This window comes from Ammodytes marinus (assembly GCF_949987685.1).
Source record: "Ammodytes marinus genome assembly, chromosome: 2".
In the NCBI taxonomy this organism is placed as follows: Eukaryota; Metazoa; Chordata; class Actinopteri; order Uranoscopiformes; family Ammodytidae; genus Ammodytes; species Ammodytes marinus.
In genome coordinates, this window is record NC_137231.1 from 24,048,356 (window position 1) to 24,070,679 (window position 22,324).

At 39.7% G+C, this 22,324-nt stretch overlaps 2 protein-coding genes across 2 annotated transcripts; both read left to right on the plus strand.

Annotated features, from left to right (window-relative positions):
- Window positions 1-529: 529 nt before the first annotated feature.
- On the plus strand, window positions 530-17,215 carry spef2 (sperm flagellar 2; the record flags this gene model as incomplete). The annotated part of the gene is made up of 37 exons (XM_080035397.1): window positions 530-587; window positions 1,109-1,211; window positions 1,326-1,578; window positions 1,822-1,992; window positions 2,292-2,438; window positions 3,008-3,084; window positions 3,246-3,462; window positions 3,983-4,171; window positions 6,792-6,979; window positions 7,729-7,900; window positions 8,171-8,396; window positions 8,512-8,606; window positions 8,767-8,870; window positions 9,063-9,310; window positions 9,447-9,519; window positions 9,602-9,756; window positions 10,011-10,154; window positions 10,539-10,660; window positions 10,934-11,061; window positions 11,264-11,402; window positions 11,505-11,639; window positions 11,792-11,925; window positions 12,026-12,094; window positions 12,255-12,318; window positions 12,661-12,720; window positions 12,807-12,912; window positions 13,305-13,415; window positions 13,658-13,796; window positions 14,220-14,292; window positions 14,382-14,538; window positions 14,649-14,755; window positions 14,971-15,153; window positions 15,297-15,389; window positions 15,632-15,802; window positions 16,042-16,257; window positions 16,488-16,610; window positions 17,168-17,215. 37 exons carry the CDS (start codon window positions 530-532, stop codon window positions 17,213-17,215), a joined length of 4,998 nt encoding a protein of 1,665 aa, XP_079891523.1.
- Window positions 17,216-18,551: 1,336 nt separating this feature from the next.
- Window positions 18,552-22,200, plus strand: LOC307256453 (UDP-glucuronosyltransferase 3A1-like; the record flags this gene model as incomplete). Its single annotated transcript, XM_080035408.1, is given in 12 exon segments — window positions 18,552-18,572; window positions 18,615-18,647; window positions 18,650-18,740; window positions 18,860-18,961; window positions 19,081-19,201; window positions 19,426-19,589; window positions 19,827-19,991; window positions 20,186-20,394; window positions 20,580-20,725; window positions 20,926-21,011; window positions 21,583-21,802; window positions 21,924-22,200. Coding segments are annotated over 12 exon segments (1,635 nt in total).
- Between the last annotated feature and the right edge of the window lie 124 nt (window positions 22,201-22,324).

Here is a 22,324-nt window from a genome sequence, read left to right on the forward strand (position 1 = left end):
GTATGTGTATTGTCTGTAGCCTATGTCTAAAAGGTTATCATCTCCACACTTAACTGTCTGTTGCCCTTTTTCCTTAATCAATGTGCTCAAGATTAGGCCTACTGAAGAGTTCATCTTTCAGTCCAATGAATAGAAGCAATTTTTCTTATTTTGCTTCCTAATTGGTGAAGGCTGGCTGCAGTCAAGTGTGGCTAAAAATACAGTCGTCCCTGCTGACCTTGTAAAGTGTGATATTATAGCCTACAGGTTCTGTGTCAGCTTGTAGTCACGACTGTAATCATGACCGCTGTGTTTAAAAGGGGAGCAGAAATAAAAAAGACTGATTCAGGGTCAGCTGGGCCCGCCCATTCCCATGAGCCCCCTGTGCAACACAGTTGACGTTTCACCATGGTAACAGTGCGCCGCTGGGATTTCCTTCTATCTCACGACGTTTTTCAGTCGTTGTTGGCGTGCTAAAGATTCATATTATTACCCAGTAACATGTCATTTATTAGGTGGAATATCGTCTTGGTTTTAACTTTATAGAAATATGTCGGATATATTGTGCAAGTGGCTGAACGAGGAGCTCCGGCTGTCAAAAGCTGTTGGTAAGTGTGTGAAGTACCATCCTGTGTAACTGCCTACTAGCTTACTTATCCTAATTTGGTTCGTTAGTTACGTTTACTGGTTGTGCTTTTGCACACTTCAAGACAAAAGTCATGTGAACAAGTTATCGACCAGTTGTCAACAAAAGCAAGGTAAGGGGTTTTGTTGGGTGGCCATATAGGGATATATTATGAGCAAGGTCATTTTAAAAAGTAGGCCAACACCAAAAGCATTTTTGGAAGGTAAAGTTAGCAATCTTAAAATTGTCCAGTCAGGTAGGCCTACTACAGATCCTTAAAAAGGGGGTTAAAAGTTGCTAAGACATGGGGACTAGGATTTTAGCAATCTTTTTTCCGACGTTGCAATTTATAAACTGATATTAATTGGTTGCTGCTTACTATTTTTTTAATCGCCATAAGAACATACCAATTGAATAACATATTTTTTCAGCATTTAAAGTATATCTAGCTTTTTTTTCCCACTGGACCAAAGTGTTGGAAATGTTTCATGTTCTTCTTCACAGAGCCAAAAACCTTTGCCAAGACTTTCTGCAGTGGTTACCTAATTGGGGAGGTTCTGCATAAATATCAGTTGCAGAATGATTTCAGTCTGTTTATGAAGAAAGAGTAAGTTGGCAATGCATCTCTATATGTTTTTAGTTATCTATGCTCCTTTGCTTTTTATTGCTAGAAAAATTGCTCACCATTGCTTAATTCTTATATTTTCACAATTTTTCATAGCACCTCTGTCTCCAAACTGAATAACTTTACACGCCTTGAGCCTACTCTTCAGTTACTGGGGATCTCCTTCGACTTAAACACAGCCCAGGAACTGATTCAGGAGAAGCAGGGTGTTGCCACACGCCTCATGTACCAACTCTACGTCTCACTTGAAAAGAAGAAGAAAGCGGAAATCAGCGGGACAGTGATGGAAATCATGCAGCCCGCAGCCAGTGCTGGTCTGCATAAAAAAGGGCATGAGATTTACTCTGATGTAAGAGGGGCTGTTTAGGTGTATTGGTAGTAATTACATGTAAGAGCATGTGTCTTTGGGAAAGAGTTTTTTTTCGGCAGAAAGATATATTTGATAAGTTGTCTTGCTCTGAAAAAGTGTATGGTGAAGTATGGCAACTCTGTCTTTAAGTCTTTCAGTCAAATATTGTTTTATGTTTGAAGTTACGATTATTATTTTAATGTCACATAATCAACAATGATCTACTCTCTTTTTCTTATTAAGCGACTGCATCGAGTGGTGAAACGTGACGCTGAGCTGAAGCTGCAGCAAATTACTCAGCACTATCAGGAGAAAATCAAGAAATGGAATGACCAGTCTGTGATGACCGATCCCATCCAGCAAAGGAGACAACTGAAAGTCCAGGATGATAAGAGAATGAAGAATATTGAGAAGGTACCATAGATCATGGGAATTAAAACACAGTACTGTGATATACTTACCTTGTATATACTGTATCTAACATGAGGTAAAACAGGTAAGGAAGTCATACAGTTTAATTATTTATCAACTTGGCAGTAATACTTTATAATAAGGGTACATGAATGAACTGTTAGTTAATGCTAAGTTAATGCATACTAAGCATTAACTCATCATGAACTAACCGTTAATAAATGCTTAGTTAATGCTGCATTAACTAACTGTACTGAGTTATAAATCTTCACTCCTTGATGATGAAATTGTGTATGTTGCAGCTTGGGATGTATAATCAGAAGCACAATGGCATCATTAATGGTAACCAGGCAGCTATTGCCCAGGTGCCCAAGCCACCTCCCTACACTTCACAGCTCAACCTAAAGAAGAGACAACGTCAAAAGCAACGCAAGGAACAACAAGCACAGGTGCAATCCAGATTAAATGTGATAATTAACTGACCCACAGAGGAAAACACATGTAAGGCTTGTTGACACAGAGGGTCAGCTCTAAAATGGTATCTGCAGGGCATATGCTTGCTTAGAATAGACCTTAAGGTTACATAAATGTTCATTTCAAAAGCTCACATCTGCCATCAGAGTCTGTTGAGTCTAAATTGTGAAATCCTTATAAAATAATAAAAATTCAGGCCCAAGATCCTTGTATTTTTTCTTATGTTCACCAGATGTTTCCAGGTCTTTTCCAAACCAATGGATTGTTATTGCTGAACACCTATCATTGTGTACAGAGCGGATATTTGCTTCTGGTTCATAGTCTCTGCCAAGGTATTCCCTGGGAGCTACTACTAGTATAATTTAAACTGTGCAACCCTCTGTTTACAATACTTCCTCCAAGGCTTTTGCCATGCCACATGTACAACAGCAATTGATTTCTCACTGCACAATGTAGTTATACGTGTTCAAATGGAAAACGGAGTGACATGAGTTTGTTTGTCTTGCTGGTGTAATTACAATTTCCGTTAATTTCATCCATGCAGACAATGCAAACTGCAATAACTCAGTTTGAGATGAACAGGAAGAAACTTGTTCCTTATGGTGTTGCTTCCTCTTCAAGGTGAGAGAAAAGTAAACATTCACTAAACTAATACTGTTGTACTTGCATTTTTTATTTTATTTTTTTCTATGTTTGGATTAATATATTTTTAGAGCGACCTGAGTCATTATCATACAGTAGAACAGTAACTTCATATATGATTTGTACCTTTTCTAATCTAGTGGTCAGCCCATCTCTGGAGAATTTCCCCTTGGTGGCAGCAGCAGCCAGGGCTGTGAGGTCCCTGGAAATGGAACTAAACTGATATTACAAACCAGTAGCAAGTACATACAGGACATACGACAGAGGCTGGAGGAAAACGCTGCAGCTCGTGAGCAGAGGGAGAAAAGACGAGACCGTTTCCTGGTGGAGCAGCTCAGGGCTCATGAAGCTCAAGAGGTGTCACTTTGCCTCTCCTCTTCTCTCCTCTCATTCAATAATGTTGTGTATCAAACCTCAACAACCAAGAGATAAATATCCACTGAGGAGAACTGAGAATGAAGTAGTAGTAGTAATAGTAGTAATATTTTATTTCGGTACATGACAGCAAAGCATAGTACATACACAATCAATAAAAACAATGGCCGAAAAGGTGTAGGCTGAAGCCGACTCTTATTATGCCTAACCTTTTAACGTTTCATTTATATATCAAAACAAGAATAGTTGCAAAAACCTGATTTCACAAAACAGCAAACAGTAGATAGTTAAACAAAGCAAAACAATAAAAGAAAAGATTGCATCCCTTATAGTGTATTTCTTCATATCTAGTCATATATTCATGTGTTTTTGTAGACTCTTATGGACACTATTTTTTAAATACATCTTACTCTTCACATTCTCTTTGGCTTCACACAAAATAATTCAACATCGGCCATTTTAATCAATGATCTGATCAGTCCCCCTGGTCCTCACCCTGCAGGAGGCACGGCGAGAGGAGCATCTGGTCAAGCGTCTGACCCGTCAGACCCAGCAGGAGGAGCGTCTGGCCGCTCAGCTCCTTCACATCCGCATGCAGAAGGAAGTCATCCAGGACAACCGCCTGTTCAGGGAGCAGCAGTACCAGCAGCGCAGACAGAGGGACTTCCAGGAGGCTCTGGAGAGGGAGGCGGTGAGATTAGGCTGAATAAGGATGAAGACTTATCCTCTCTTTTGTCCCGTTGTATTAGTGCTAGTATGAATAGTGTCGTAGGGAAAGAGAGAGAGGATTGGGTTGATGCTGGAAGTTTGTGTATTATCAACAGGGTATTGGGTGTTAGGAGGAGAGAGAGTCAGAGAACCCAAATGCTAAAGTAAGACCTTATGAATCATGACATAAACCACTATATGTTTATCTGTTCTGTATTATACTGATGACTGATTTAGCTGACAAAAAGGGTACAGGTAGTTGGATAAATGCCTCAAAAAATGCCCTCAGCAGTGTGGTATTATAAAGTGTTACATACTCAGTATGTTAAAGTGTAATGTGGTCATGGTGCAGTGGCGTTCATCTGCCCGATGATGTCAGGCAATCATAGGGCAGATTGTCGTGTGATAAAGTTTTCAGGGTCTGCGATTATATGCCATTTACGCCATAGTATAAAGTTATTTTTAGGAGATAAATATATATATATATTAGTGCTGTCAGTTTAACGCGTTATTAACGGCGTTAACGCAAACCCATTTTAACGGCGTCAATTTTTTTATTGCGCGATTAACGCTCTTCATGGCCTAGCAAACGTTGTGGTTTTTTCACATGCTGTTGTATCAACTAGTAATATTAGAACAACTGAAACACCACAAACTATTCATATGGCTCACCATTAAGTTACTGTTAAGTCAGCCGGAACATGTCCTACAGCGTAACTTCACATTAAAATCATTTAACTGGCAAAACGGCTAAACGTCAAGTCAATTCTGATTTTTATTTTGAAGCAGAAACTGGAACCTAGCACTTCCTAGCTCAGCTGCGCGACCTTCACTAGTCTTCCGTGTGTGACTCGGGGACTACGCGGAAAAAGAACAGAAAAGAAAGCTTGTCATTTGCAAAAGTCCTACTTATAACCCTGCGCCCCCACCAAAACCTCCATGAACGTTAGTGGCAGCCGCCAGTCATTCATTTTCACTTTAATTTTCGCTACGAAGGGCGACTGAGCCTCGGCTGCAGCAGGGGCATACCAGCACACAAGTGTATGGTGTGTCCACTCCACAAACAGTCTGAAATAAGTCGTGGATGAACGACTCCCAAAACATTTAGGCAGCAACCAGTTTAATTTAGCCTTAATACTAATTTGTTGTTTTATGGTTTGATTTTTAAATAAAAAAGGAAGTTCCAATTATGTTTGTGAATGCTGTTCCAGGGGGTGGGCTATTTTCACCAAATTGCAAATTACGATATTTTAGAAGAAATACACTGAAGTACTAGGGTGTAGAGAATGGGTGTGATAAGAGCATTAAAATGAGAAAAAAAAAATGGGACAAAAAGAAATCAAGGGACATTTAGGCTAGAATAGATAAAAATGTGCGATTAATCGCGAGTTAACTATGACATTAAAGCAATTAATCGCCATTAAATATTTTAATCGTTTGACAGCACTAATATATATATATATAAAGCTAATCAGCCAATCACATGGCAGCAATTTAATGCATTTAGACATGGTCAAGTCAATGTACTGAAGTCAAACCGAGCATCAAAATGGGGAAGAAAGGGGGTTAAAGTGACTTTGAACGTGGCATGGTTGATGGTGCACGGCAGGATGGATCCATACGTTCATGTTGTTTACGCCAAATTCTGAACCTGCCATCTGAATGTCGCAACTGAAATCGAGACTTATCAGACCAGGCATGATTTTTCAATCTTCTATTGTCCAATATTGGCGATCCTGTGAGAATTGTTGCCTTGGTTTCCTGTTTTTAGCTGACAGGAGTGGCACCTGTTGGGGTCTTATGTTGCTGTAGCCCATCTGCTTCAATGTTGGTCGTGTTTTGCATTCAGAGATTCTGCATACCCTGGTTGTAACGAGTGGTTATTTGAGTTACTGTTGCCTTTCTATCATCTCGAACCAGTATGCCCATCCTCCACTGACATCTGACTTCAACAAGGCATTTTACGTCCACACAAATGCCGCTCACTGGATATTTTTTCTTTTTCGGACCATTCTCTGTAAACCCTAGAGATGGTTTAGAATGAAAATCCCAGTAGATAGGCAGTTTCTGAAATACTCATACCAGCCCTCCTGGTACCCTCAACATTGCCATGTTCAAAGTCACTTAAAACCCCTTTCTTCCCTATTCTGTTGCTCGGTTTCAACCTCAATAAGTTCTCCCGTCCAGGTCTACATGCCTAAATGCATTGAGTTGCTGACATGTGATTGGCTGATTAGTTATATGTGTTAACAAGAAAATGAACCGCTGTACCTAATAAAGTGACCGGTGAGTGTATATGTATGAAGGCTTTAAATGGGTATTATTGATGCTGTGTCTATTGACAAACTTAACTAGGAAGCTGAACTCATTGTTTCCCAAAATCAATATATCAGTAATATACTGATTATTAAAGATGACATCTGTTAGTTTTTGTTCCTTTCAAGTCATTTCCCACAAAATCCCCTACTTATGTTTTACACAATAAATTACCTATGTAATGTGTTTTGTCTTCCTTAATTACTTATAACAGTGGTGATTAGCAGGAACATTTATGTCATGCCTTCTCCAATCATTCCATTTGTTTTGGCCGGGGCCTGGTATAGGCTTTGGCTCAGCAGGCTAAGTTGGAAGGCGCAGAAGAGATCAGAAAGGAACTTGAGTTCTGTAACAGGATTGCTGCTGAGCGAGCGCAGAGCAGATACAAGAAGCACTTTACCAGCTGCAAGGAGATTGTGGAGCAGATAGTGGACTTGTCCACCAAGGTCGGAGAATATCGACTGGTCACTGGGAAGTACGTAACACAGTTGCTTTCTATGATGTTTAAAGTAATAGGACAAGTCCTCTGCTATGTCAAACTATCCTATTTATCTATTTATTTATCCTTGAACAACGCTCACATTCAGGCACAGAAAGAGAGACAGACTCGAGAGCGGGTAAAATAAGGTTAATTAGAACAGGAGCAACAGAGGAAATACGTTGAAATATGCCCTTAAAGTATTGGTTTTCCATATATTTCCATTGTTTTAATGTATCTTTATTTCTAAAGTAAAACGTTGAAAGGTATTTTAGGAAAGAATTGTCAATCTTAAATCTGACTGAAGATTGAAATGTTTTGTGCAATGTTGTGTAAAGCATTGTGGTGCAGTGTGTCAAAACAACTGTAAAACTATTACTCAGCTTGAAAACAGTTTTGTATAACTGACAAGAGGTCAAATAAAATCAGGAGATGTCGACATCCTGTCTGCTTCTTCTCGTGATCCAATACATCATTTCCACAGTAATGCACTGCCCACACAACTCTGCTTGTATATGTATCCTGCTAGCAAAGGTTTTACATATCCACTACATAAGCTCTATTTGATTTATTTTTAAATATATTAGGCATTAAAACATAATGTACAATTAGCTGTTATGAAGTATATTGTTCCAACAGGTCAAACAGTTTACAGATTGTGTGGTCCAGATTCCATTTTACAATTCCACAATTTAACAGGTTTAACAACAGTTCCACTTACTAAGTTTTTCTATTGTCATGCCCAGTCTGATTCCAGAGAAGGCGATGAGAGGGTGGAAGGAATTGCTGCTCATTGGTCTGCCTCTCTATGAGCCGATAAATGACCAGCAGCCAGGGTTTGAATTCTCCACCCTACTAGATCCCGTAGAGCTTGAGAAGCAGGAGATACTCAAAAACCAGGACTATGATGAATACACTGTAAGTTTTTAAACCTGAGTTGAGTGTGTTAATAAAATACAAAGTTTGAACGCATGTGTTTGCCCACACGCTTGCATGTATCTTGTCTGTGTAGACTGAATTACTTGTTGATCAAACCCATCATTTTAATAGAAAGCTAATATCCCTGCTAGTAGCGAAGTAGGGAAACTGAACCAAGCTATATTTTTGGACAATGAAGTTAGCATTGTCCCTAGCCTGAAGCCCGGAACTTTCTGGATGCTAAATATCCTGTTTGTCCATGTTTGTCAGAACATGGTAGGTGAGTGGGCATGGCTAGAGGAAGTAGAAGAGGCCAAATTACCCCTGACCAACAACAACATTCTTGGACATGTTGTCTGTCGACTGAGGAACATTCTTCATCAACCCATCATCATGAAACCCTCCACACCTTCATTTCCTCACTTTACCCTCAAGGCCTGTGTACTGGGAAAGTTTTGTTCTGGCAAGACCACCTTCATGGCCAAGATTGCAAAAGGTACATGGGATTAAACCCGAATACAGATACCACCATACACAGAAACGCAATTTCACACCCCTTTAGATTGTATGCCTTATTTGTTGCTGACTATATGTGTTGTTTTCCACTTTAGCTCATGGCATCAGTGTCCTATCAGCTGACACACTTATTGAGGAGGCACTGAATGCTTTCCAGAATGGAGAGGTTAGTAAGATGTGTAGCGGTATTGTTACCTTTTAGTATTAGTATTTGTGTATACGTTGCATTTGCGAACTCTATTTTGTATTGACTTAAACATAATGTCACCTGTGTGTTGTACCAGTATGCATAGAGAATGAATGTAGTTATTTTATATCTTGAGTAATCAACAATTTTTTTTATTTTTCAGCTGTCTGCCCGGGCAATGCAGGGAGCAGCTGCAGAAGGAGAGCTGAGGAAAGGAAACCACATCTCTAATGAGCTGTTAGTTGACATTATTGTAGAGGCTATCAGGTAAGCACAAAACCTGAATTTTTATAAAAGTTAATTGTGTTATATCTATGTTAACATATAATGTTCATTTCCATTCGTAATGGTCTTTCAGAGAAATACCATCTTATTTTTGTATACATTTGAGACACAACGAACAATCAACAACACACAAGCACTCTAGAGACAGTGAAGCATATGTTTTGTCCTCACTAGACGGGTTCCTGCTCAGTCAGGTTGGATCCTGGATGGCTTTCCAGTGGACATCTGCCAGGCCTACCTGCTAGAGGAAGCCCTGGGTGGCTCTGTAGATGTAGAGGATGCAGTTGTAAGCAGCAGGACCAACCTTGCTGCTGATCCTAATCCACCCAAACCTCCCCCACCTGCAGTTCCTGTACTGGACCTGGCTCTGCTGCTGGATATCCCTGATGAGTGTGTGGTCAGACGTGCATTCACTCAGACAGGTAGTCACACTAAGTATCCTTGTGCTTTCATGCATTGTCTGTTAAATGGTGTGTGGCTGTATACATACAAGTAGTAACAAATCAAGTGTGAAATGTATATTTGTGTTTCTATGTGGTTCTCCCAAACTCTGTGCAGATGCGGACACTGCTGATGCTACAACCTCCCATCCTACAGACAGGAGTTTGTATCTGGCACAGGTTCCACACAGGTAAGAAAATAAAATAGAAAGATAAAATAAAAATAATCAAAGGGATGGTCTAATATCTCACATCCTTTTTCCCTCCCTCAAGGATCACAGCGTTTCAGGACACCTGGCCAAACCTAGAGAAATGGTTTGGTGAAAAGCTAAACATTTTGGCCCGTGTTGATGCAGATGTAGACAATGAGGAGCTTTGCAGGCGGGTGGAGTCTGTTTTGCAGCAAGTTATGTTGCAAATACAGAAAGGTACGGTAACTGGTTGTCATTTTTGTATTAAGTAAATATTAGATTATTCTTGGTGTTTTCACAGTCCCACTCCCAGAATGAATTTCTTCACTGTTCCAAAATATTGGGTAATAAATATGCGGTCTGACATTTTTAACAGACACTGATTGATGAGATTCTTTCTCTTTCCACAGTAAATAATGTTTATACGGCAATGTCTTCCCTGAAATAAACACTTTGCTTACTCAAACTATTCTGATATATTCCTTCATCAGCTCCTGTTGAAGATGTAGAATTGGACAGTGGTAAAGCTCCAGACTCCACTTCTTCAGGCACACCTCCACCTGAAGACCAACCTCTAGCCCTCACAGGTCAAGACCCAGGCCCTGCTGAGTCCTATGCCAGCCTTGATGAGGAAAGTGTGAAGTCACTTTCCAAATCAAACACACAGTCCCCCAAAGGTGATTTGATGGGAATTCAATTTTACATTTGACTTGTTATTTCAAAGTCACTCCTGCTCAAGAAATTCTGCTTTAAAGAGATGATTCATAAATTATCTCTTTTGACCATGAAGTGTTTTTAGACGTGTTTTACTAACTTTGTGAATGTACTTTTTTACCTAAAATACACAGACACGTAGTAGGTATTTGGATACAAAGGGTGGCTATTTAAAGAAAATTTGTCATTATCAGGGTATATGTTTACATTTATGATACTATGATAGTCATTATTTATCTATGCAATATTTAATTTAACTTTGATATAGTGATTGTCTGTGTACTTTTATTCTAACTAATCATAAGAGCCCTCTGGGATGGAATTAACTTCCTCAGCGACCAATGAAGACCCTAAGAACACAACTGAGTTGGACTCTCCCCTCCCAGGCTCATCAAGCTGGGTCTATGTGGATCAACCCTTCCCTCCAGTAGGATACAAGTTCTTTGCTTTGCTAATGAGGGTTGCAAGTGCACTCTCTATTCTCTTTGTTTCCTGACAAAATAAGGTTTTGTCGATGACATTGAGGTGCAAACATGGTAGCCCGTTAAGCATGATTTAGCCTGTGGTCTCTTGGTTTCCTACAAAGATTGCCTTTCAGAAAGTCTGTGTTCTGTTATTTAAATGAAAATACCTCTCCTGTGACACCTTTCTGAAAATTGTTGCATTACACTGTTCTTCCTCCCCTAATCTGCATCTCTAGGACATATCAGAGTACCTGTGCCCCCATTGGGATGCAATGTGTGATTCTTATGTGAACAGTGTAAAAACAGTGATGCAGAAGCTGCGCTCACAATGCACTGTTATTGACCATCACCTATACAACATCAGGTATTCTTACAGGCCTTTGAAGTGGTGTGAACATGGTTTATTGCATGTTGTACACTTGAGCACATTACTAAGCATTTGCATAATATTTATTAATATGTTTTTTATACTAGATTTTTTTCATGAAAATATTATGAATTTTGAAAGTAATACATTTATTTATTTATTTATTACTTATTTATCAGCCGTTTCTGTGTATTTGTAGAGAGGAATTCAGACATTATCTGGGGCGTCCAAACTTGAAGCAGGAGTTAGTGACTCAGTGGCAGAAGGACTTCAACACCATACCTGATGATATGAGAGAAGATGAGGAGACCAAAGCAGAGCTACATCTGAGACTGGATGTAAGAAGAATTTATAGAAGTATTTGTTTTACTTTACACAAAAACAGTGTAAAAACCTGCCTAAAATAGCGAATATATGGAGATGTTGTGATATGTCTGCAGGAACTGTGTGAACGCTTGTGGGACATTAGTGAGAAACGTAAGGAGGAGGATGAGCAAGAGCGTGCTGCTCTGGGTGAAGGCTGGATAGAAGAGCACAGTGCCGTCCTCATCAACCACCACTCTGTACTCATGCAGGTAACATTTACAGGAAGAAAAAGAAAATCGTAATCTTTGGGCCATTTAAATGATGTTGTGTCAATGCTCGTGTTGAAGATTATTTCCCTTATTCTGTGTGTTTCATAGCTGTTTCATTGCTTTACTAATATTGGATTGTTTGAATTGTACAGGTGGAGTTTGATCGTTTTCAGGACACGCTCTATATTCTAAAGGTGTACTATTTGAGCATGCAAACTCAGGTGCTGCCTGAAATACCATCCAAGTTTGTCTGTATCCCATTACTGAACAAGGATCCAGATGAGAGGCAAGAAACATGTTGACAGATAATAATCAAATGTAATGAAATTGTGAATAGTTTATGGGTCACAAGTGCACAAAGTAAAATATTTATTTTGTTCTACCAGAACTGAGCCAACAGGGACAACTGTGTCTAGTCAGGCGGATAACGGAGAGGACAAGAGGGGAACTAAGTTGTAAGGGAGAAGCACCAGCACACACAGTGTTTCCTTTCGGCAGTCTGTTTGAAAGATAAAAATATACGTTATCATTTCTTAACCGCTCAAATACTCAGCCAGCACAAATGCTTACACACATATACAATCTCCTCGTCTCCAGTATTCCCTTCCTACCCAGACGTCCTGACGCTTCGGTAGAGGTCCCCAAGGCGAAAGACCAGATTCAGACAGAACCTGTCAAGGTCATTTCAAATGTCTCATCTTTATGTACCTTTCATTCACATTGAATATGTTAGTCTTTCTCAAGGTCTGTAACTGATATTGTTATTTTACAATATCTTAATATTATATCTTCTCAAGAAGATTGTCATAGATAGTATCTTATACCCTGCTATCTTTGTTAATTTTAGCTTCACGTTCTACTACCTATTAAGGCTATTCTTTTTGGTTGAATTGTAATTCATTTACATGTAGTTTGCGGAATTGTACGTCAAAACCTGCAGAAACACTTGGGTGGTTTTAATGGAGATATGCTGATATACACATAGTTAGATATAATGACCCTTTTTCATTGTTTGCTTCAGCCATCCCATGAGAAACTGATCGCAGACTACGTGGAGGCACTCTCAGCCATCAGAAATTCGGTAAAGCTTTGGGGATGAGAATTTTAATGAGCATGTTACGGACAAAGAATTGCTTTTCACTCCTGATGTGTTATACCTGTGTGTAGGTGTCAGCAGAACTCCAGCAGAGGGAGGCAAAAGAGAAGAAACCAGACAAGGAGAGGCCAAAAACCTCTGCAAGCAAAAAAGGAAAACAGTCATCAAAACAGAAAGGCATGTCTGTTGTAGAATATTAGCTATGGAGCTCTTGAGCATGTACTGTATGTCTCTACATCACTATTAACCTTTATTTAGACCTATCCATTGAGACCAAGATCTCATTTTTGATGGCACCCTGGTTACATACAGTTAATTTATAATAATAATATAACAATAAAAACTAAAAAGAGAGAGCACTTAAAACAATAAAACATCAACCACTAAAAAGACACCCAACAACAATAGAAGCATATCAGGCCTAAGATAATTCCAATTAAAAGACAAAATATTAAAACCTATACAACACAATTACATCCCTCTGCGTCAAGATCATGTAACAGATCTTTGAATGTGTCCATGGAAATGTATTCTTTATAATTATCTTCCTCCTTGTCTTGTCCCTCCAGCTCCACCATCCCCACCACCAAGCCCTGAGGAAAAAACCCCAGAGCAGATTCGTGAGGAAGAACTCAGAAACAAAATACAGCAAGAATATGCAGCAGCACTGGTTCACGAGGGTAGGCATCCACATTAATGAAGATATTCAGTGGTTTCTTTATATTATTTTATCCACCCCATTACAGATTGTCACTTTTCTAAGTTGTCATGTATTCTAAGGACTGTGGAATATGAACTAATGTATATGTACATGCAGGTGAGTCTACTGTATAACCATTTGTGTATTTTCAAATATATACACAAGTGTGTGTGTGTGTACATATTAATATGCTTATATGGTTGTGTTCCTCTGTGTTTCCAGAAAATTCAGCAAAGGTGCACATTGCCCTTGTGAAAAGTCATGGTCTGTTGATGCTGGACTTCCTGCAAAGCAGGGCAGAACAGACTTTTAGCAGCATACAGAAGTGGTTGGAAGCACAGTATCTTGCAGAAATGAAGAGGTATGTTATAGTATGAGTCTTTGTTCACGCATGACGTGTACGTACATATAGTAAAGCAGCAATAGAGTAGCACTGCATTGCTGGCCTTGTTTTATTAGTGTTGTTGTTTTTTTGTGTGATAAATGCTATCTGTATTTTATCCAAAGATTATGTCTCTTAATTCTGTAGGTGTGCATCTATCTAAGCCCCAGAATTGAATTGTTGGACTAGTGTGTTACTCTTTTAATGTACTGTATATATGTATTATCAGAAGAGTCACAGAATATGAAACTCATCCAATTGAATGTTGTTGTTTACTAAGAACAAGAATATTCTTACACATTTAAACAGACCAGGCTCAATCGGGGAGAGTTTGTGTAATTAATTATACGTACAGAGAGGACATGTTTGACATTTTTGTTTCTGTATCTGTCTTCTCCTTAGTATTGAGCATCTATCAGAAGTGGCTCGCCACCACATAGAGACCAGTGCTAAGTTACAGAATGAGCTAGTATTGGTATGTAATTATATCGTAATTGAATTAGAACAAAGTGGGCTGCTGTCTCCTTTACCTCACTCTTCTCATTTTAAGAATCTCTTCACCAGGAATTGAATGACTTCTACCTGAATGGAGACTGTCGAATGGTTGCCAGCCCGCCTCCCCCTCCCCGTCCACCTCCTTCAGAGAAACCCACACGGTCCACACTGACCATCACTCAGCTGGAGTCCCTCCACCAACAGCTGTGCGCTGTTGCTCCAACAGGTGCATGCCAGGGAGACAAGTTGTGGTGTGATTGGGTCTATAATCATTCTCATAAGCTATCAAGCTATCCATCCATCCATTGAACATGTTGCATCCTTTCTAAATTTCAGGCCTTTTGTTCAGTTCTGAGTTTAACAGTTTACTCAGGGACGTCATCTCTGTTAACATGGGCAGAAACACTTTACCCGATCCCTGGCTTGAAAAGAATGAAACACAGGTACACTTCAAAGTATTCTATAGAAAGAAAAAAAAATTTGGTTAATTTTCTTTTCACCTCATAGAATAAAATAATACAACAAATCCATTAGGTAGAAAATGGATGAATAATTTAGGTCAACTGACAAAAAAGTTTTAAAATCAATTAACTACATAATCAAAGATCATCTTGCAAGTCAGCAAACATGCATGCATTTTTTCTCTGCCTCTCTCCAGCTGTTGGAGATTGTATCTCTACTAACGGACACCTTTGAGCTAATAGACTGGCGTCGGTTTCTGCTCAGTGCTGCGCTCCCCTGGCCATTTCCTTCCTTAACACAGCTGCTGGTCACGCTACAACGGTTCAAGGTCGCAGATCCTGAGGACAGCGGCTATGTAAACGAGGAACAGTACCTACATGTAAGTCTCTACACACACACACAAACTCAGATGTACACGTTAAATTCAGATACTGATTTGTTGGTCAGACTTCTAACTGTGTTTTAAATCACATTGAGTCCTACTCTGGATAAACCTTTACAAGTTATTTCTTCACTCACCAGACAAAGTTGTGGTTTTCCAATGAGAGCGTCCAGCCCGTCCCCGAGGATCCGTCTGAGCCTATACCTTATGACCGTCTAGCCAATCTACGCAAGGTAAACTACCTGCAATAATGACCACTGAATTCCTAGTCAAGCTAAACTTTTGTCATTCCTCAAGGAACACAAAGATACGATAGAACCATATGGATTTTTCAGCTAATTTCAAGAAATTAACCTAAAAGGTCATTATAATGGGTTCAAACCTCAAAGTCTGTTATGTTTTCTGAAATGAATCCTAGCACTTAATTAAAAATAATACATTAATAATAAAATTTTCCTCTGTTCTTTCTTTTTAGTTCTTTTTCAAGTTGTTTGCGGACCACTCTTTCTCTCCATCTCGACTGGACTATGTGTCCATGTTGCAGTATTTTGCAGCTGACCCTAACCCCAGACAGGGTTTCATTAGAGCACTAAGTGTAGTGCTGGGACAACATCTCAAGCTCCCTTTAACGGGCCATCTTGTTAAGGTGTGTACAAAATATATTAAAATAGAATAAAGTTTTCACCTGAAAATGTATTATTTTCTGTCACTAATGCGTTCAGATTGCACATGATTATTACAGAAAACTGTGCTATTATTTTCCAATAACGCCAACAATGATTTTGTGACAGTATGTGTGAGGTCTTCTAGTAGTTGATGATTGGTTTTAGAATGAAACATGAGTGAGTATTAATGTTTGTATGTAATGTACTGTTGTGTATGCAGTCCATGCCCAGTCTAGAAGACGCTATAGAGGTCAGCCCAGCAGACCTGGATGGAGAGTACATGGAAGAAGACGCTCTGTGTGCATCCAGCAGTTTGTTTAGGGAACAGGAAGTGTCCATACCTGCTCTCCTTGCTGTCATCTGCCACAAAGCTGCAAAGACCAAAGACCACAATCCCCTTCCCCCAGGCTGCTTGAGTGAGGAGGAGCATGCTGAGGTATGGCCCTATGAAAGTTCCAACTCGGATTTTAAGGAAATACATAAATTAATGGTTAAAAAATTCAGGGAATAAATTATTGACTAAATATATTAGAAAACATGCGTATTCTGTGCGTTTGCAGCATATATGCATTTTAGAGGCTGAGGGATCTTAACCTTAACATTTTTTTTTTGCATAATTAAAACTATTCACTCATCATAATACGGTTTATCTCTACTTGCCTCTAGCACCTGCTGCAAATATTCGAAGAGCTGGGCTACAATCCTGAGGACTGCATCCCATTCTCCGTTCTCTCTCAGCATCCTCTCATCCAGAGCCTGATGGAGACAACAACACACCACCAGCTTGTAGTAAGTCTCTATCAAGACTCATATGTTTTTTGGGTTTTATGTCCGCCCACTACAATGACTGTTACACGGGAACCTAAATGAGCAAAACCACTTGTTCTCTGCTGCTGCAATCGGTCTTATTTTGCAGAATTTCCACCTCGATGCGTCCCTGCATGCAGACAGACCAACCACCCTCACTTTAATTTCCCCCTCTCTCTTTCTCTCTCTCTCTCTCTCTCTCTCTCTCTCTTTTTTTTTTTTTTCTTGCTCATTACAGATATACAAGCCAACACATTGGTTTATATTTCAAGACATGGAGGAAACAGTTTTCCTTATACTGTACATCAAGATCCATAGGTGCATTACATTGTATACATGTATTCATTCAAATAGGCCAATGCTGAAACCAAATAATTCTATTTTGCCTGTACATACAATATGTCTTTCAGGAGAGATTGTGTGCTCACATTCCCCCCTCTCTCTATCTCTCCCTCCCCACCATTTGTTTCCTTTGTCTCTTATTTGAACCTTTACTTATCTCTTTAATGTCTCTCTTTCTCTCTCTCTTTGTCTCTCAGAACATCCATAGAGGTCTACTCGCCCATCTGGATGAAGGAGGGGCTTGACAGTTTCCTAAAGGATATGACACATACAGTACATCTACATAATGCTGCATGTGCCCCAAATATATTTTTCACTTAGGAAATGCAAAATATGTTATTTTCTAAGTATTCATTATTCTATGTTTGAAAAGTTGGCTAAATTTGTTTTGCTTACTTAATTGTAAAATAAATAGATGTGCATCTGAAACTTGTTTCAGTCTAAAGAAATGTCTGTAACTGATGAATGTCCGAATGACAACATAATTGAAATGACAACAATAACATCAATAATGGCAGGATTGACCCCTCTTACTTGCTTTTTTTTCTCAACGATACACTCCAGCAGTTTTTCTGACTGACTTGCTTTTCTAATGACCTCCCTGACACAGAAAATCATTGGTTGTGGCTACAATGAGTGCATTGTTCAGAATCAACCTACATGTCAAGCCTGACTTGCCAGCAACTGCCTGCTAGAGCACCCACAACCTTATCACAGTTCATTCAACAGTATTTCACAGTCACTGGTGCCTGTCTACCATGCTGGAATGCTGTTTTAAACAAAATATGGTGATCATTAAAAATAAAAAAATAATTGGGACATAGCCTATATAAATAAATTTGTCAGTGTTGTCACCTAGCTTTTCTTGTTACTAAAGACATTGAGCATAGGTAGTCTAAATACAGCCTGGATGTCACGACAAACATCATTACTATCAATTAGCATTTTTTTGATACAGGGAGGTACATTTGTCTGCAGTCTTGAGAAAATGTAGCTCCTGTTATCATTTCCAGTTGTCTAATTTGTTACAATGAGGGCTTTGGGAACCCCCACTTCCCTGAACGCCCTTTCTCTCTTTCCCTCCCTTTCATTATCGCTGCAGGTCCAGGGCTTGGACTTCTCAGTGTCTGACTTTTTAGAGACAACAGAGCAACTGACATGTGTCATTTAGGCACCATCATTCTCGCAGACTTGCATTATAAACCAGAATAATGTCGGAACTTTTAAATTTTTTTGCAAGATAAAGCATACTGGACTCATTCTAGGTAAACGAGAAGAGTTGGGATTATCCCCGTTATCAACTTGTCATAGAGTCTGTCATCTTTACTCTTGGCTCAAAACGGACATGAGATTTAAAAGAAGACTTTCAGGACCTATACTCTGAAAAGATGATTTTATGAAGAGGGATTACTTTTTTCAGCTTTAAATTGGTAATCCTGCGTTTTTTTTTTTCCCTACCCATTTGTTGCGGAAAAAGGTCCAGTTTGTCTAGATCACAACTCTGGTTTTAGGACCGATCTGCCCCTATCACTCACTGGATCTAACTTTTTTGTTGTAATCTGAAATAAAAGGGAGCAAAAGATGGATTGTTCGCGCAGGAAGGTTTACATCACTATTTATTTTTGAGTGCTACGACTATTTTAGGAGGACTTTGGCTGCAGGGCAGTGTGTTGTACTATAATAACAACATGAGGTTTGTATTTTGGACATTTTCTCTCCTGGCTCTTCCAGTACTTGAGTCTGCCAAGATCCTGACTGTGTGTCTAATTGGTGAGTAATGGAGCACAGCTTGTGAAAGTTCATTAGTTGTAACATAGATATAAATGGTAAATATATTTAGAAATACGAGTAGAATTGCCAGACTTCTTTTCTGTCCTTCTCTTGTCTAGGAGGTAGCCACTACTTGTTATTAGATGAAATTTCTCATAACTTACAGCAGCATGGCCATGAGGTCCGCATGCTCCTGCAACTGGGCAACCCTGAAATTACAGGTAAATTTACACACACAAATGGCCTTCGCTCCCATCCTTTCTCGGATATGGTCACTGTTTTTCCATGTAAATTGCACCTCTGTTCAATTTTCTGTTAAATTTTTTAATTTTGCACTCAGGTTTTTCTTATGAAGGCCATGCAGACAGTTACCAGAAGACCACTTGGTCCTTAGGAGATAAATATATCAAGGAATACAATGGCTGGTTCCTGGAGCAACAAACACAGTTTTTGCTGGGAAGGTATCACAGAGAATAGGAGACTTCATTACCTTGATAATTCTGTTTCAGGTTCTGAGAAAAAGTCTCTTGAAATGATTTCAAACTGCAGCCCAATATGTCCTTGTTTAGGCGTCTGAATCCTCTTGATTTAATGTAAATGATAAAAAAATGTTTTTAAATATTCTTTCTCACTCCTCTTTCTGACTCGTTCTCTTTCCTTTTCCCCCATCCTCTCTTTTTCCCAGGGATAACTTTAATAACTTTCTAAACTTCATGGGCCACCTGTCCTTTCAGTGTGACAAGCTGTTAGGGGACAAAGTGATCATACCGTTTCTCCAGAGGGAACGCTACGACATCGCCATCCTTGATGCCTTTAACCCCTGTTCCTTCATCCTGGCACACAAACTTGGTACATCTGGTGTTCATATCACTTTAGTTTATGTCATAATAACTTTTTCATCCTTTAACTCTTAATATAAAATATCCAATACATTGCCATTCACATTATTCGCAAATTGCAGGTGAATTTAAATGTGCGAAAATTCAAACAAATTTCTAGCCAGATTGATAAAGTTAACATTGTTCTTATCCACAGCTATGCATAAACAACAGAAGCTCCATGTCCTTTACTCTTGATTTACTCCAGGTGTGAACTACGTGGCTTTCTATCCGGGCCCTCTGAACGGCCCTCTGTCCATCGCTCTCCCCAGCCCAGTCTCCTACATCCCAGCCTTCAACTCCCAGCTGTCTGACCACATGAACCTCTGGGGTCGTGCCAAGAACCTCATTTATACTTTGCTGGCTCCTGTAGGTAAGTCATTGTCTGTGGTATTATCCTTCTTGCATAATAACTCACATCTTCATTGCATCACACTGTGTTTGTGAATGGCCAGTAATTGGTTTAGATAATAGCCATTAGCCCTTTTTTCTTTTTTTCTTACATATTGGGCATAGGCATACAGTGTTCGTGCTTTTTGATTGTGTCTTCTGTCTTATATATGGTAGGCCAGGAACTCGTGTGGTCGACATTTAGGGAAGTAGCTGAGCGCCACCTTGAGTCAGGCTCTCCCCCTGGTGGTCTGGAGGAGCTACATCATGGAGCTGAACTGTGGGCCTTCAACACTGACTTTTCTCTTGAGTACCCCCAGCCTCTCATGCCCTACACTGTGCTGGTGGGGGGTCTGCTGAACAAACCTGCACAGCCTCCAGAACAGGTCTCTTGTCTTGATAGACATTTTCAAATGCATCAGTGAAACTGTGAGAGGTTTTCGAATTAACTAGCCGTCTCTCCTCGTTTCTCACTCACACTTCCCTCTGAACTCTTGCTCCTCCCTATGCACAACCATCTCTCTCTCATCTTGCCTTACTTAATACTGATAATTCCCCTTTGTTCCCTCAGGATCTTAAGATGTGGATCTCCAACTATGGAGAGGCAGGTTTCATTGTGGTGACTCTGGGATCAATGGTTTCTTCAGTCTCTGTGGACGCTCTGCTTGTTGAGATGGTTGCTGGCTTTTCCAGGATTCCTCAGGGGGTGCTCTGGAGGTAAAAGGAAGATGACATAAATACAGTCATACAAAATATATATAATTTCTATCATTCTAAGTTCCAAATATTTTTATATATAAACAGGGGAATATGGCAAACATTTTTTAATCATGTAAAGATAAAGTCCCCCCCCCAAAAAAAAAAGTTAATGATAGGATGTTACAGGAATTTCTTAAACTGCAGTGTTCTACTTGCAGGTATGACCTCAAACGATGGCCATCTCACCTGGACATACCTCCCAATCTCAAGCTAGTGGACTGGCTGCCTCTGAATGACCTGCTGGGTAGGAACATTCTGCCTCTCTTACCGTAACTAACCCTGTTTTACAAACATAAAGGTGTGTTACAGTATATGGATACAGATAGTCAAAAGGTTGTTTCATTGGACTATATTAAAAGAAGACCAAAACAATAACATTCATGTCAGAAACTGGACCAAGACAGCAACAAAGGAGACTGGGTCACTGCTGCATTGCAGCTCCATTCTTTATTAATCTTATAATACATAAAAAATATCAGCAAGATCTAATTGCCTGCTATAAAAGTATAGGGTATGCCATTTTCTCATAAAAGTATAAACAGAGTAAGATACAAATACAGAATAATCGTGGATTTACCATCTAATTGTTTCTATGTGGTGTAATATTCCTGCTTTGTTTTTATCCTGCCTCATGAGTGTACCTCCCCACCTATTGGCAAATAAAATAAAATACAAAAATCGCTGCTGGCAGTGGTTTTGTCAACATTGAAACGCTAACCTGTTCTCAGTTGTAGTTCTCATCAGTCTGTACTACATCCAAACACTCTTTCTTTCACTCAGTAATGAAGAATTTTCTTTTTTTCTGTTCAACCCAGGCCACGTAAAAGTGCGCCTCTTTATCACCCATGGTGGACAAAACAGCATGCTGCAGGCAGTGTACCACGCTGTCCCCGTGCTGGGAATCCCTCTGTTTGGAGACCAGTTTGACAATTTGGTGAGGGCTAAAGCAAAGGGACTTGGACTCACCATCAACCCCACACACATCACCAGGGAACTGCTCAGCTCCACCATTGAAACGCTCATACAGGACATAAGGTACAGGGATGCATGGCTGGGTAGCATTTGAACTGTAATACCAGAGGAGCCCAGAGACATCTGGAAGGAATCCCTCTTTCTCTTTCTTTCTTTTTTTCTCACCATTTCTCATTTTTTATAGGTTCAAGTCTTCAGCTTTGTCCCTGAGCAGGATCCACAAATCCAATCCCATCCCTCCGGCCCTTCGACTCATCCAGTGGGTGGAGCACATTCTGCACAGTGGAGGTGGAACTCATTTAAGGCCAGCTGGACTGATGCAACCATGGTACCAGAGATACTTGTTGGACATGGTGTTTCTTCTCTCCCTAGTGCTTCTTGGACCTGTAGTTCTCTGCTGGACTTTTTGTAGGAAAAAGAAAAGCGGGGCTAAACGCAAAAAAATACAAAAGCAGCACTAAGCGTTTCTTCTGGGACCCTTAAGATGTATTCCTCAGCTTTGAGTTATCTTGTTTAAGCTTGAACTTATTGTACAAATGCAGTTCACCTTATTTTACTGCCGATGTTTAATAAATAAACCATGCT